Source organism: Dermacentor silvarum, chromosome 9 (assembly GCF_013339745.2).
Source record: "Dermacentor silvarum isolate Dsil-2018 chromosome 9, BIME_Dsil_1.4, whole genome shotgun sequence".
Taxonomy (NCBI): Eukaryota; Metazoa; Arthropoda; class Arachnida; order Ixodida; family Ixodidae; genus Dermacentor; species Dermacentor silvarum.
The window spans coordinates 72,336,287-72,351,010 of record NC_051162.1 but is presented as its reverse complement, the minus strand read 5'-3'; the positions used below and the strand labels follow the sequence as shown (position 1 = coordinate 72,351,010).

At 43.9% G+C, this 14,724-nt stretch overlaps 1 protein-coding gene across 1 annotated transcript in view; it reads left to right on the top strand.

Annotated features, from left to right (window-relative positions):
* The window catches only part of LOC119463656 (acetylcholinesterase-1), a 16,612-nt gene extending 7,091 nt beyond the window's left edge, over positions 1 to 9,521 (top strand). The window contains exons 2-4 of the mRNA XM_037724479.2: positions 1,364 to 1,595; positions 6,644 to 7,642; positions 9,329 to 9,521. Coding sequence (XP_037580407.1) covers positions 1,364 to 1,595; positions 6,644 to 7,642; positions 9,329 to 9,491 — 1,394 coding nt within the window. The 3' untranslated portion in view covers positions 9,492 to 9,521. The remainder of the gene's footprint in view (positions 1 to 1,363; positions 1,596 to 6,643; positions 7,643 to 9,328) is intronic.
* The last annotated feature ends 5,203 nt before the right edge of the window (positions 9,522 to 14,724 follow it).

The following is a 14,724-nucleotide window of genomic DNA, read 5'->3' as shown; positions in this document are numbered from 1 at the left end:
CCTGATCTCGCGGTCACCAATTCCAACGCGGCCGCAGTGATAGCATTTTGATGAGACGAAATGCAACAACGCTCGTGGACTTGGATTAACGGGCGCCTTAAAGGAAACTTCAGGTGGTCAAAATTATTGCGGGGTTCCTCACTATGGCATGCCTCATAAGCAGATCGTGGCTTTGCAAGTAGAATCTCTCAAATTTTCCTTTTAGTTAAAGGAGTTATAGAAGCCAATTTGCTGAAACAACTTTAGTCTGAGTACATTGCGAATAGAAAAAAAAACCTGCTTTCATACAAATAGAAACAAATGCAATGGCTGCAAATGGTGAAGCATATATCAATTGTGTGCATTGTTAAAGCTCCCAAATGTTGGATGAATTCAAGGAAGGGTTTGGCGAAACGCGAAACGGGATCACACATTTATCTTTTTTTTATTTCTTTCGTAATATGCATAAAGGGACGGGTGTGCCTCAGTAGGTCGTCGCTGTCTAAAAAAAACGACTTTCCATTGTTCGTACAGCGCAGTGTCAGCGGGGCTGTAGATACGGGTGCTATGTTATGTCGTGGATTCGACCTGTGCTTCAAAGGTGACTATCCAGCGGTCGCACATACTGCTCTTGCTATTGGTTGACATTTTTTGTGTGTGGAGTGGTTTGTGAGTTCAGGCGATGTGTATAGTGTCCCCAACCGAACTGATGTTTGCAGATATGCTTTCAATGTGTGATGATCTTCTAGAAAGGCTACTACCAGAGTTACCCTCGCTTTCCATCAGATAATTTTATAGTGGCAGCTTATTGGCTAAACGCATTTTTTATCTTTGGGTACTGTAAGATTGCAAGGACTTGTATTGTAAGGATCTGTCACTTTCGGTGGCTACACCCTCACCGATTTTTTCCATGGAAATATTTGAGTTTTTTTTTTGTAGCCTGTGTTTGTTGCCGCGTGCTCTTACTACTCTTGACAGATCTGTAAACCTTGAATTTTTCATTTTCAATTCATAAAAAAGATAGTGCTCGCATAATATTCCAAATTGACGGTACACCAGGCATCACGGGTGCTACACGGATAACTACCATATTCCTATCGTGTTTGCAGGCGCTGCTGCTTCGGCTGATCTAATTTCCATTGCACTTACTTCATGTTTCAACCAACTTGTCCAACGGATATTCACATTATATTGTTTCACTAGGACAGAGTAACTGTTGCAGCCTATTATCCGAAACAGTGAAACGCGCAATCAAGGAGAAATTGCACGAGACCATTGTCATGAAATGTGCATTACCCGCAGTTCAACTACCGAGTATCTTTTATTCATGCTTCTAACGGAATAACTCACTGGGCATGCTTTTGGACTGTTTATTCAATTTAAGTAGTGATAGCACCAGCATCAAAACGGTCGCAGTTGCACACAGATCAGCCAATAAGCGAGGACTGCCTGTACGTGAACGTATGGACACCTAAGCTGAACGCTTCCGCGGGGTTACCGGTGATGGCCTGGCTTCATGGAGGTGGCTTCCAAGTGGGTTCGGCGGCCATGCCACTCGAAGATGGAGCACACTTGGCTGCCCTCGGAGATGTCGTGGTGGTAACCATCGAATATAGGTAAAACAAGCTTTCACTATAATTTAAGCATTTTCATTTTTGACCACAAAAATTTGCTACTTTCGGTAGTAAAAATAAACGTTTAAAAAAACGAACAAGAAGGGGTGCGTCGATTGCGGCCCTTAAAAGCTTTTGTTCAAGCTTCTCCTGCTCCTCTGGATAGGTCCCTATTATCATATTTTCGACAAAGAGACGATAGGTTCACCTTATGTTCTCGAAGCATTATTTGAGGCTGTCGGCTAAATAAAAATGATAATAAAATATTAATGAGCAACATGGCACGAGCCACATCAAGCCACAACTGCAAGTGTAGCTAAGGCATCTCTAAATGGAGCAGCCTAGCTCAATGATAGAGGTAAAAAAATAAAAAATAACATTATAGTGACGGTCCATGAGATGATGTTAAGTGTAGCCAGGAATCTCTTCCTTTTTGTATTGAAGTGAGACCAAAGTAGATGTCGGTGCCTCAACATGGGATCGGATCAATTTCTACTTAGAAGTGTGCTAAAAAAGGCATGACTAATACAGATAATCTGGTTAGGCTTTTTTTCTATATTTGTGCAAGAGCAACAATACGAAGGGACGGAACCAACTACGCTCTAACAAATCAGATCTACCAGATATAAACGCTTGGAAGAGTTGGGTACATAATACGATGCCCCGGCAACCGGTATCTTGATAAACCAGCAGAATCGGTGCCCCATTAATAAAGCTCACTTTATGGGGCCCCATGGTTAGACGGGGAGAAAAGATTAAATGGTCTGAAGGCATTGGTTTATTTTAGTTGGGAGATGTCAGAATGTCACGTGATCTGGATGATTTGGGCTTCGCCCTTCAGTATAGGCACGGTCCTCTTCACCTGACCGGCGGCGACGTTGATGGAGCACACGGTCAACATGAACAGCAAATGAAGATGAAGATAACTACAGAAATATGTCAGTAGTTTATTTGTGCTCTGAAAGTGCAGTACAAAGGGGGTGAGAAGAAAAAAAGTTGATGATTAGGCAGCTTGATAAAGCTCTCACCTCCTTATTACAAAATCAGCCGTACAATTAGCAAGCACGTTGACATAAGAAAAGTACAAACTATTTTCAACCCATTCATAAGGCACACACAACAAAACATATACACTACTTCAATGTAACATATGTTCAGTGACATAAAAGGAAACTACAAGTACAACTCCCTTTACTTTTTTTTCGCATTACACTCGACGTGAACATAATTTTTTATAGTAGGTATATATTCATTTCGGAATCTTGTTTTTCCCCCCTTGTTCACCGTAACCAGTTGGTACAGCCCTGCGCGCGTTGCTATATTCTGGATCTCTAGTGTCATAGGTATGACTGTTCGGTGTTCACAAAACGAGCTCTTTTAAAAAGCAGACCTTACGTTTCCTCTCGGTTCTCAAGGCTGAAAACAGACAGAACTCATAAAAAATTCTCACACTAACTATACGAAATGGTTTCCTTTCTACGTTAACCGAAGCACGTAAAGTGAAATCACATAGAGCTCGAATTATTGTTTTGCTTGCGAATTATTTTCCCAATGTTGGTAGAAGTCGTTGTCGCCCAAACAACATAACAATAGCGTGCACATGATAAAAACAAGGAATGGTCAAGCACTGATCTTGTGGTAATGGGGGGCCGGTCCCTGTGACAATATAGCAAAACCTACAGTGCTCGCCATCTTGGTTTCAACGTGGTCTGTATGCGAATCAGAAAGATCACGCGCAACGTGTCGAACTGTTTGGCTATATCAATAGGGGAGTTATGTAGCATTATGGAGTGACACTCTTCAAATGTTTGCCTTTTGATCTAAAATTTGTGTTTTTGTTTTATTCCAATTTATTACTACTCCAATACTAGAGGACCACGCACCTAGCTTACCCAACAGTTTAGTCCCTTAATGAAATCTCTATTGCAATCATCATCAACAAGAAATAGACTGGTATTGCTTGTATAAATCATGTATTTCACAAGCTGAGCAATAACAATATTATCGTTAATGCAAATGTTCAGCAGGTACGGCACGGGAATGCTACCCTGTGGAACGCCAAAAGAGATTGATTGAACTGATGAATTACAACGGTCAATTGATACAGACTGTTTGCGATTACTAAGTAGCCTTGCGTAGAACTGTTGTCTTTACCCCATGTTCCATAACGCGCAAGTTTTTCAGAAGGATTTTGAGGTTTAGAAAGCCAAGGACTTTTGAAAAGTCGCCAAATATGCCAAGCAATAACTTATTATTCTTGATATTTTCTCATAATAAACTGTTTCCGGTCGAGAAGTGCTAATTCCGTCTATTTCTTTTTCGGGAAACCATATTGCGACTTTGTTATCAGGTGAAGGAACTGCGACAAGAAGCCGTGATAAGCATCATCAGAGCACTCCAATGACCCAACCAAAAACCTAAACATAAAAGTACTTGTAAGTACTGGTGAATGAAAATTTTAACGCTAACGTTAAGCAGGTTTGATTGCAGTCAAGTCTGGGCGGTTTATGAATGCACCGAAAATACTCTTTGACTCTAAATATACCCAATCCGGTCACTGGAATGAAGAGGAGGATCCACTTCCTGTAAACGACACATCCGGGCACCACACAAGTCATCCGAAAGCTGTAATCCTGCAAAGTGTCCTCTCTTTCTGTATCACCATGTTGATGACCCCGGCGTTTGCCGCTTTCGTCCATGTTCACCCGTCAGCGCTGCTGGCGATGGTGGATTGTTATAGTGGCCATACCTACAGCTTTCAAGCTAAAATATGCCGATTATGACAAGCGTCGGATGTAGACAGCGGTCATATCCCTGTTAGACAAGCCACAAATCCTAACGCACAGGTGAACATACTCGCGCATTGGATTGTTTTCTAGTTTAACGAGCTCTTCCTAGGAGCTCTCATTTATATGGCCTTTTTAATCGACTAACCGGCAGGGCATAACCTTGCAGAAATGAGCCTGCAGGTAAAAAAAGAAGGTAGTTCTGGTAACAGTCTCACTTGTTCTTTTTTGTTTGCAAAATAGTGGTAGACAGCTACGACAATTTAGAAATGTACACGCTATTAAGCTATTTTTGCAGTACTTCCGCTATGTTCAAAAACAGCGGAAATATTTTGGTAGGTCAAGCTACCATCCCCATTTATACTATCTGGAAGGAAGAAAATATAGCAAAGAGGCAAACACACAAAAAGATCTTAGTTGGGCCTGAAGCGCAATCGCTTACTCGTGAGTGTATTAGAATGCAGCTGGCTGCAATGTCGTGAGGAATGCGTTTGTTGTTTTCTCCTGAAGCATGTCAAACCCACCCACTTTTGAAAAACGAAACATGAGAGAATACAAAAGACACACTGGAAACTAAAGCATGTACTGCAAGCCATTTTTTATGGTCGTACTATATCCCCGCTTTTCTCAAGCGGCGTTGCCTATGTTGCGCGGAATTGAAGTTGCACAAAAGTATTATCAGGCACGACTGAGCTCGATGTCACGCGTTCCATCTCGGTGGTGTTGGCCTCACTTTTATGGAGGCAAAATGCAAAGGCGCTATTACGCTGAGATTTAGGTGCACGGTAAGGAGCCCCAGGAGATAAGAATTATTACGGAACCCTCTACTATAGCATTGCTCAGAATGAAATTGTCGGTATGGCACGTAAAGCGTGATAATTTATTTTTCTAGTTACGCAGCATGCGCGCGAAAAATCTGCGTTCTGTAACAATCGTTATCACGTTCTCTTTATTGCATTCAGTGTAGCTGAGCAACTTTGTCCTATGACACTGCAATCATTGATAGATAGAAAGGCCAAGCCACGAATTGGGGTAAGCGAAGCTTGTGGCAAGATGACACTCTCGCAGGCGTTCCGCTTCGTTTACCCTAAACTCAGGGTCGGCGGCTCTTCGCCGACGTTTGGACTCAACATCGCGCTCCCGCAACTCGGGATTCGCGGCTCTTCGCTAACGTTTCGCCTGGGCTTCGGAAGCCGTCTCGCTAGAATCGGCACGTCGACGAGGAGCCCTTTCCCGAGCGAGTTCGCAGTGCCATTGCTCAAACGCAGCCTGCTCCTCGGCGGAACGCACAACGCGCGGCCTTCCCATCCCGGCGCCGAAACTGATCTGAGACGAGGGACGCCCGGCGGAGTGCGCGCCAATGCCCTTTCCTTCCCCGCGACACATAAAACGACCCTGATTGATCGCGCGGCCACGCACCTACTCTTTCTTTCTTCCTTCTTTTCTTCCCTTCCTTCCTCCCTTCCTTCCTTCTTTCTTTCTTTCTTGTCCCTGGCTCATACCCACATATCGTATGCGGGTATACGCAACATGTAATTTTATTGTGGTTTATCGTGACATAACTGATGAGCATGTGGTGTTATTGATGTCGTGACCTGTCACTAATGTTAGTCATACATTCATACCCTTCCATTCCAATCTTGGTATATAAGTGTACGAGACGCGACTTTTCGACAGGTAAGTTTTTAGCTTTACATCACCACCGCCGACACTTGCGAGGTAACAAAAGCTTCGCTGGAAAAGCATGCTGATATGTGCGTAATTCAGTCATCTATAATACTAACTGGCAAGGAATTCGCCTTCTCAAGCGCCACGTGAGTTTGTTAGTATGTGTAGAAGCTCTGTGCATGTATTTTTATTTCTTAATTATTTTTACTTTTATTTCTCATGATCTTGCACATGCTCACATTAGTTAGCCTGGGTATACGAGTATATTTAATTTCGTTTCCAAAATTAAAATGAGTTGCGATTCAGCACTTGTGTTTTACCTTTGCCTTGAGTCTCGTTTGTTGTGTGCGCACTGCAGTTTTCTATGGATAGCTACCAACTTGCCCAACTTTCATTACTTTTACAATACGATAGAAATCCCTAAAACAAGACTTATCATGGCTAAGGTGTTTGTAACTGAGGATAGATGGAAAAAATGAATGAAAAAAATGAACATCAAACAGCACCACTTTGGAGAGTTATGAACAACCTTGGAGAATTATGAGCAGGCGATGCTTGTAAGTTTTGTTCTGCTGTGACATGATTCAAAACTTACAGGTTGCAGTCATTCGGCTTCCTGTACGACGGAACGTCGGCTGCCCCAGGAAACATGGGTCTGCACGACCAGCAGCTGGCATTGAAATGGATCCAAGAAAACATCGCTGCCTTCGGCGGTAATCCCGGGGAAGTCACGCTGTTTGGATGGAGCGCCGGTGGCATTTCTACCGGTTTTCATCTGCTCTCGCCAGGAAGCCAGTCTCTTTTCAAGCGAGCCATCATCCAAAGCGCCGGCGTAACCAAGAAAGGGCGCGCAAAGGACAAGTCTGAAATGTTAAAATACTCCCGTCAACTGGCTGCTACCTTTGGATGCTATCAGGAGGACTCGGCTACCAACACATCTCAGAACATAGCGGCATGCATGAAGAAAATAAACGCCACTCTAATTGCGGCTGTTGAGCAAACGTTCGTTGACGGTCAATTTGAACCTATCTTCGGAGATGAATTCCTGCCCGTAGAGCCTTGCGTAGCAGAGTTTCCAGGCGATAAGGACGTCATCATCGGGCAGACTGCAAACGAAGGAACGAACCAGCTCTACACAAGCTTCAGAGATACATTTTCTGAGGTTCTTCCTCCAAGGCAAATTAACAAGGCAGAAATGGTGCATTTCTTGAGCAGTTTGTACAAGAAACTCTCGCTGTCCGAGATAAAGAAGCTTCAGGAGGAGTACATGGGACATATCGGAGACTTCGATTACGACGCCCTACGACAGGCGCTGGCGGAAACAAAGGGCGACTCGCACGTCACCTGCGGCTCCCTCAACACTGCATGCAAGTTGGCGAACGCAACAGCTGACGCTCAATCTGGGAAAGGCGTTTACTATTACGAGATGAATTACGTGACCGCCTGCCCGAAGAAGCTGCCGTGGTTCGGCATGACCCACGGCGACGACCAACCCCTGGTGTTCGGCAGGGCCTTCGATAAACAGGACGGATGTGCTGGTGACACTTCGTACAGCATGCGGATCATGCGGATGTGGAGTGATTTCGCCTATGGGAGGTCAGCGTGATTTGGCATCTCTATAGTATCGAATAGCCGCAAGGTCTGAGCTACTCTTTCACGCTAGCGTACTATCGGGGTTTGTAAAAAAACAAGGTGATTTTGCATGTAGAGTTGTTCGATTTAATGAAATATTAGGGAGAGTAGGAGGGGAGAGAGATTGCAGAAAAATATGCTCAGAGAGATCAGCGGGAGTACGGTATGATTTTACGGCATAAATGTTCGAGTGAGTGAGGGAGTGAAACAACTTTATTCGGTCCACAATAGACGCGAGTAAACTCAACGTCACCTGGCTAGGCTCACTCGGGGACCATAAGGTCAAACCTGACGGCCGTCTCGCGGGCCCTCTAGGCTGCCAGGATTTGAGAGGTCTGATCCTGGGTCCTAATAAGCTTGATCATTTCCTCTTGGGTGAAAGGGGGACCGGCACAGGCGCAGCCCCACAGGACATGCTCGAAGTACGCATAACCAGCACACATCGGGCACTCCGGGCTTGGGGGCCGTTCAGGGTACATTGTGTGCAGTGCCGCAGGGCTCAGGTAAGTGCGTGTTTGTAGAAGTCTGAGAGTGACTGCCTGAGCCCTGCACAGTGAGGAGTGCGACGGAAAGTGTTCGAGGAAAATTTTGGTTTGAGGTAGTTTTCGCCGTACGGTTTCTTGAGTATTATTTTATTTATTTTTTATTTACAGATACTGCAATCCCCAAAGGGATTTTAGCAAGGTGGAAGTACAATATATCAGCGTACAAATGCAGGCAACAAAACAAAGCAATACGTAGTACATTGCCTATACAAACAACATCGGTTTAAATAAAAGTGAAAAAAAAATGAATGAGGTCACATTTGATCTTGAGGCCTAATCAACAGATGTTAGCAGCAAATAAAGACAACGAAGGCTGAGTAACTTCTATATTAGTCAAATTATTCCATTCTATCACAGTCCTAGGAAAAAAGTAATATTTAAAACAATTATTTTTTACGCGGAATGTTGTTACGAGTATAAATGTTGTTCGGCTGTGGTATTTTGCTTCTAGATTCTTCTATGGAATGCGCGAAGGAAGGTTTCCTGATCTTTTTTTTGTTTCTTTTCCTGCCACGGTCCACGAACTGCGACATTTTTTTGTTGGTAGCAAAAGGATCAGTCACAAAATGCTACAATGCTGGACTAGTTCAAAGGGTGCCTGCTCCCTCACAATGACTTCTATGGGCAGGTGGCAGAACCACAGTAGGCTAATGCACAGTAAAGAAGTTACTTGCATCGTTTCAAGTTTCTTGAACACAGAATTGGACAGGCAACCCATATGCCTATGTTGCGATTATCAGCAGCTGAAATAGGTTCTACACATAGTAAGTTCTGGAATAGGTGCGCTACAGAAATGACGGAAAGCGTGAAAGAGGTATACTTACCAATCAATCATTGTATAATTATTGTTCAAAAATATTTGTGCATACTAGTAAGCACGAAAGAAAAACAGAGCATCGAGAGGTGAAAGCAACATAGTTAAAGCAGGCGAAGCTTCATTTAATTAGCCATACTGTATGAGTACTTGAAATAAGGCTGGGAAAAAACGCCGTTCGAAACTATGAATGTTGGGATCATTATAAACGTCCTGTTTACTTATGTGTAGTGTCCTCAACACCTATCTTTGTCCTCAACACACATTCTTTTTCTTGCTTCTTTTTTAAAGGTCTCTTGCCGGATCTGAAGGTACCGACTGGCCGAAGTTTACATCAGACTCCAGGTCCTTCTTGAAACTTACAGCAACAGGATCAGAAGTGTCGACCTTCAACCGGGAACCAGGCAGCAATGGGCCACGCTGCAAGATTCTCAAAGAACTTAAACTTTACTGAAGCGATGCGTGATCATCATAGGATGAGAGATAACTATAATATATATAAATATATATATATATATATATATATAGATGAACGAGAAGAAAGGAAACCAATGCGCTCGATTTTTATTAGTCATAATTATAAGAATCCGACAGAAAATTACACCAAGCGAAGCGTAATGGGAACTTTTTATAGTTTTAACTGAAGTGTAGAAAATGATGAACGAATAGAAATAAAAACGGGCGTAAAAAATAGCATATGCAAAAATGTGTTATGCATATGCAAATAATAATAGCAAAAATATGTTTATGCATACAGGGAGAGAGAGAAAGAGAGCGAGAGAGATGTAGATGCCCTAGATAAAATGTGCGAATTTGCAGCACGCAGTCTCCCATTTCTTATCGGTGCCTTGTTAGAACAAGACGGATGAGCTGGGCTAAGTGTGTCCTAGTAGAAAACAAGCCTCATTCGTTATTAATAAACATGTCTGTGAACTACTATGTTTACTTATAGCCTAATTAGCGTACATATGAATTTTTTTCTTAACATATAAGGTAATGTCTATTGTACTCGCAACGATTCTGGGGCCAGATTGACAAAGCTGTTCTTTCGTAAGTTCGCTTTGTCATTGGCTGCCTGCTTTCGCTAATGACATGTCTGGCATATGGATTTGCTAAAATTTTTTCTTACGAAAAATTTTAGCATAAGATGTTTTTGTGAATTCGGGCCCTTCTATGCCATGTACTAGCAACAAAATGAGGTAGGTTGCTTCCCAGTTGAGCCCTAATTCTTTTGTTACAATGGGCACACTCGGGATGTTCATTTCAAACGACAACGCCCGAACTTTTATTCAAGGAACATCGCACAGATTCTCACGTCCACTGACGCAACATATTTGTGGCCGAAAACGTATTTTCATAGGCTCTGATTAAACGCGTTGAAGAATTTTGCAAATGCCTCTCTCGAACACCCAGCGGGCAGACATGTAGTTAAGGTCATTATGTTCACAATATATATTTATGTGTATGTATGATGGCTTTTTCAACCACACGTACAATTGACATCAAAATGGGCGGTCGTTGTTGCATCACACAATGCTGGATCATTAGAGGAATGTTTACAGTTCACGTTATCACAAAACAATGTAAACAGAAATTGCAACTGACAACCATGCCATTCTTTCTGAGTTCAGATTATTGTGCAAGTACTCCCCAGACTAATTAGACAACTTCAGCGTACCTATGGCGGAATGTTATCATCAGCCATTATTATTATTGCAGATATGAATAACAGGCCTGTCAAGTGGTTGAATGTGCTTTTCTAGATATTATTTCCAAGAGTTCTGTTGCATGTATGTTATGAAATTCACTGATGTACTTTAAAAATCTAACCTTTAAGGACAATGTACAGGGAAGTTTGTTAGTGCTACACATTTCATTAAGCTCAGTCTCGAAGACCACCGACACAAGGACAAAGTTTCTCAAGTCAAATATTTATTTCTAAAGAACGTTTCTCGATACGCAAATTTTCTATAATTACTTAATTTAGAGGCACTTCAGCTAGAATTAAGGGTCGTTCCATTTCATAATAGCGGTAATCGTGTACAATAAGGCACGACACGGTGCACATGGCGGTCGTGTGCTGTACGATGTTAATGAGATCAACACAAAATTGAAATTCACAAAATGAACTCAGCAATGTCCAGCCGATGAAAGTAACACGGAGAAAAAGAAAAAACATCAATCCAGTTCCAGGCTTGTGAAATCTGATAAGACAGCGGAGCTTTGCGACCGTAGGTGTATAGTGTAGCGGGAGCGGGTATGACGCTAGCATTCGGACCGTGAGTACGGGGATCAGAGACTTTCTTTCTAGGCCTCGCCAAGAAAGTTTATATTGTTTTTTTTCTTCTCTCACTCTTTCTCTCTCTATCTCTATGTCTCTCTTTCTTTCTCTCTCTCGCTCTCATTTTCTCTTGCTCTCGCCCATAGCAGGTCGCCTTACAATAGTTGGTACAATGCAACCATATAGTTCCGATAAATGCATGTCCTGCAAGACTGGGTGTATAGCGCAGACATAGCTACACAATTAAAACTAGGGCAAACAGTTTTCGTCATATCTTCAGTTTTGTTTTCCATGTAATGAAGACGGAGAAAAGTGGGTGTTTAGCGCAGTGGTTATGACGCTCGCCTTCGGACCGTGGGTACCCGGGTTCGAATCCCGCCTCGCCTAGAAAGTTCATTTTGCTTTATTTATTTATTTCTATCACTCTCTGTCTGTCGCTCTTTATTTATCTCTTTGCACCTCCTCTCCTCCTATGCTCTGCTTTCCCTCTCTCCCAGCTCAGCGATGCTGAGCACGACGACGAGACCAAGGGCGCTATAACGTAAAGCTATTCCAACCTTTCCTATTCCAATTCTGCAATCAGCCTAACACGATTGGTCAAAACATTTTCGGGCCACTCCCAACTTCGCCTGTCTGTCACGCGACGTCAAGAAAACCGCGATAGCTCTCCATCTGATATAACGTGTACACACTAAATATGCATGACTAAACCTCACAAAACAAAAATAATTATTCCTGATTCGACGCTTTTCACCATTCGCCATCTGCTATTGGTCCAATGTTTTCGGGCTGCACCCACTTCGTCTGTCTGTCATGCGACCTCACAAAAGCGCGAGAACTAATCGCATTAACTAAAAAGCATTATTATGCTGAACGAAACTGAAAATTTTTTTATGAATAGCCACAGATTGCCCCGTTCCGAAAGGAATAGAAGATGGCTGCCCGCCGATCGCTCAGGCCCTCGCTACTCGCACCTGCCTGTGAGCATGTATTTATTTGCTAATGAGAAACCTGTTTGCGTGGCAGTAAAACGTTATCGAGCCCATTCGGCACGTATACGACATCGCTGTGCCAACTCTTCTTTGCTGAGGATCCGTTTCAGCGTCATTCTTATCCTTCCGTTGCACGCCGCCGCGATTTTCGACCAGCTACCGCAAGTTAAGTAAGGCGAAGCGGACCAATCGGAGAAGCCGGCACCACCCTCTTCATGCGGTTATCTCTTTTCACTTTGCTCGCTCGGCCCCATCGAAACCCGCTCCACTAGAGCCTGCTCATCGCCTCTTGTCAGCCAATTATATAAGAAAAACCGCTGAGTGCAGGCAATGTCATTCGTTTTGAAAGCGAACAAAGGCGACCTCCTATAAACGAGGAGAGTGTTTGATTGGGTTGTTCAGACAACTCTGCGGGTCACCGCCCGATGCTTGCGTCGGTGGTTACGTAAATTTGACGTCAGGACATTGGCACAAAAACAGTTTGGAATAGCTTGACGTCATAGCGCCCCAGCCTAGGGAGGCTTTAGCAGCTCCGTTGTAAAATAAAGCTGTGCGAACGTCGCTGGCTTGTACACTCATCACGACTACTGGGTATGTTACTTTACTCTTATAGCCGAATTTCACCTTGATATCGACAACACATTCTTCTTCAAGCTAAAACTACTACGAACTCGTATGCTGCTGTAATAAGCACGTTACAGAACGCAATTTCTTTCAGCAACGCTAAGGTAAAAGGGAAACAGTGCAAAAGCGGCATGCTGCAGCCTCTGCATTTCAGGGCTTTTAAATGAGCCCGACAAATGTATGCTGAGAATGCCCCTGAGGCTGAAATTCACCTGTTGTGCTCATGCGAACACTAATTCCTCTGGTTAAATCATCACGATCGCATGCATGGATTTGTTGACTCCGCAGTGCACGACATTTAACACGCATGTGAACCTGGAGGGGCGGGGTCATCATTTGGCTGCCGGCATAGATGAACAGAACGCACTGCGTTCACCTTGACATACACACATTCCTCTACCCAAGTCTCTAGGATTCGATGGGCCCCACAAGAAACTCTTGCAAATGCCCAAAATGTCATAAATGTACCTCACTTTAGCACATAACTTGATAATGTCCGTACACACCGAGCACAACTCCCATCACCAACCCCGCAAGCGAACACTGGGACGCCGTGCTGTCCATCTGGACGCCACGTGACGAGGACTGACCGGTGTGACAGGCCGGTTGATTGCTAAGGCACCAGGAGAGAGTGACTAGGTACGTACATTTCATGAAACTACGGTCTACGGTAAGCTTCTTTAAAGCCCTATCAGCAGCGCTGTTCTATGTTCTTGAAAGCAAGGATTCTTGGAACGTCTTGAAACAAACTACACCGACGATTACGTTGCTCCCTAATGCGAAACTTGAGCGCAGCTTTTAGGTGTTTTGAGTAATATATATATATATATATATATAGTGGCCAAGAATAAGATTCTGAATGACTGGACCCTCTCGGCGGTGGCGCTGTGCCTCTGCTCAAGCAGCTCGTTATGCATCTGCGGCAGACGAAGCATTTCCACCGGTTGCGCCGCTCGTTGTTAATAAAGAATGCGTGAACATGGGAGCGCGTTGCTTGCACGGCGCGTATTCTCTAGCGGCGGTGACGCAGGCGAAGTGGCGCACGCGCAGTGGGTCCAAGCCGACGCCAGCACGTTTTTTCCGTGCTGGCCGCATGTCTGGTCGCTGCCAGCACTCAGCTTTCTTCCTGACCCGTTCGCCATAGTCTCCTCGCCGCTTTCCTCCTCCCGTTCTCTTCGCTCTCACAGTATTTCATCGCCCGCCGCGCTCAGCATTCTCTCTTCCATCCTTCGCTATGTTTGTTCACTTGGTTACGCCGAGGAACAACGCCAACGCAGGCCGAAGCACGCCGACGCTCAACGCAGGTGTGGGCGCCTAAGAGCTGCTCTCTAATAAAGAATTCTGCTTCGTTCGAAGTTGTGGTTACGATTGGAGCCCAATGCAATAATGCCTTTCTAGATGAGATTTCCGCGCACCTTGTAAAATGTGAGGTCGTCTAACTAAATACAGCGTGCCTTATTATGAGACCGTGGTTATCGCGCGTAAAACTATAATTCTTTTAATGGTGCTTTCAAAAACGCCGTTTGTTATTTTGTTAAAAAGAAATCTTGAAAGACGCCTTGCGTTCCTAGTGAAAAGCTGGGCATTCAAGTGGCCTACATTAAGTGGTGAATATCACTCGCAAGAGCGGATACTGTGCTAGCATTAAATATATCCAAATATTAACTCCAACTCGCATGTTGCAGTGCCATATTTGCGGCGACAACAAAGAAACACGTACCCATTAAGCAAACATTACGGACACAAAGCAGTTCTGTACGATAGCAGCATGCTTTTGTACTACAAAGAGC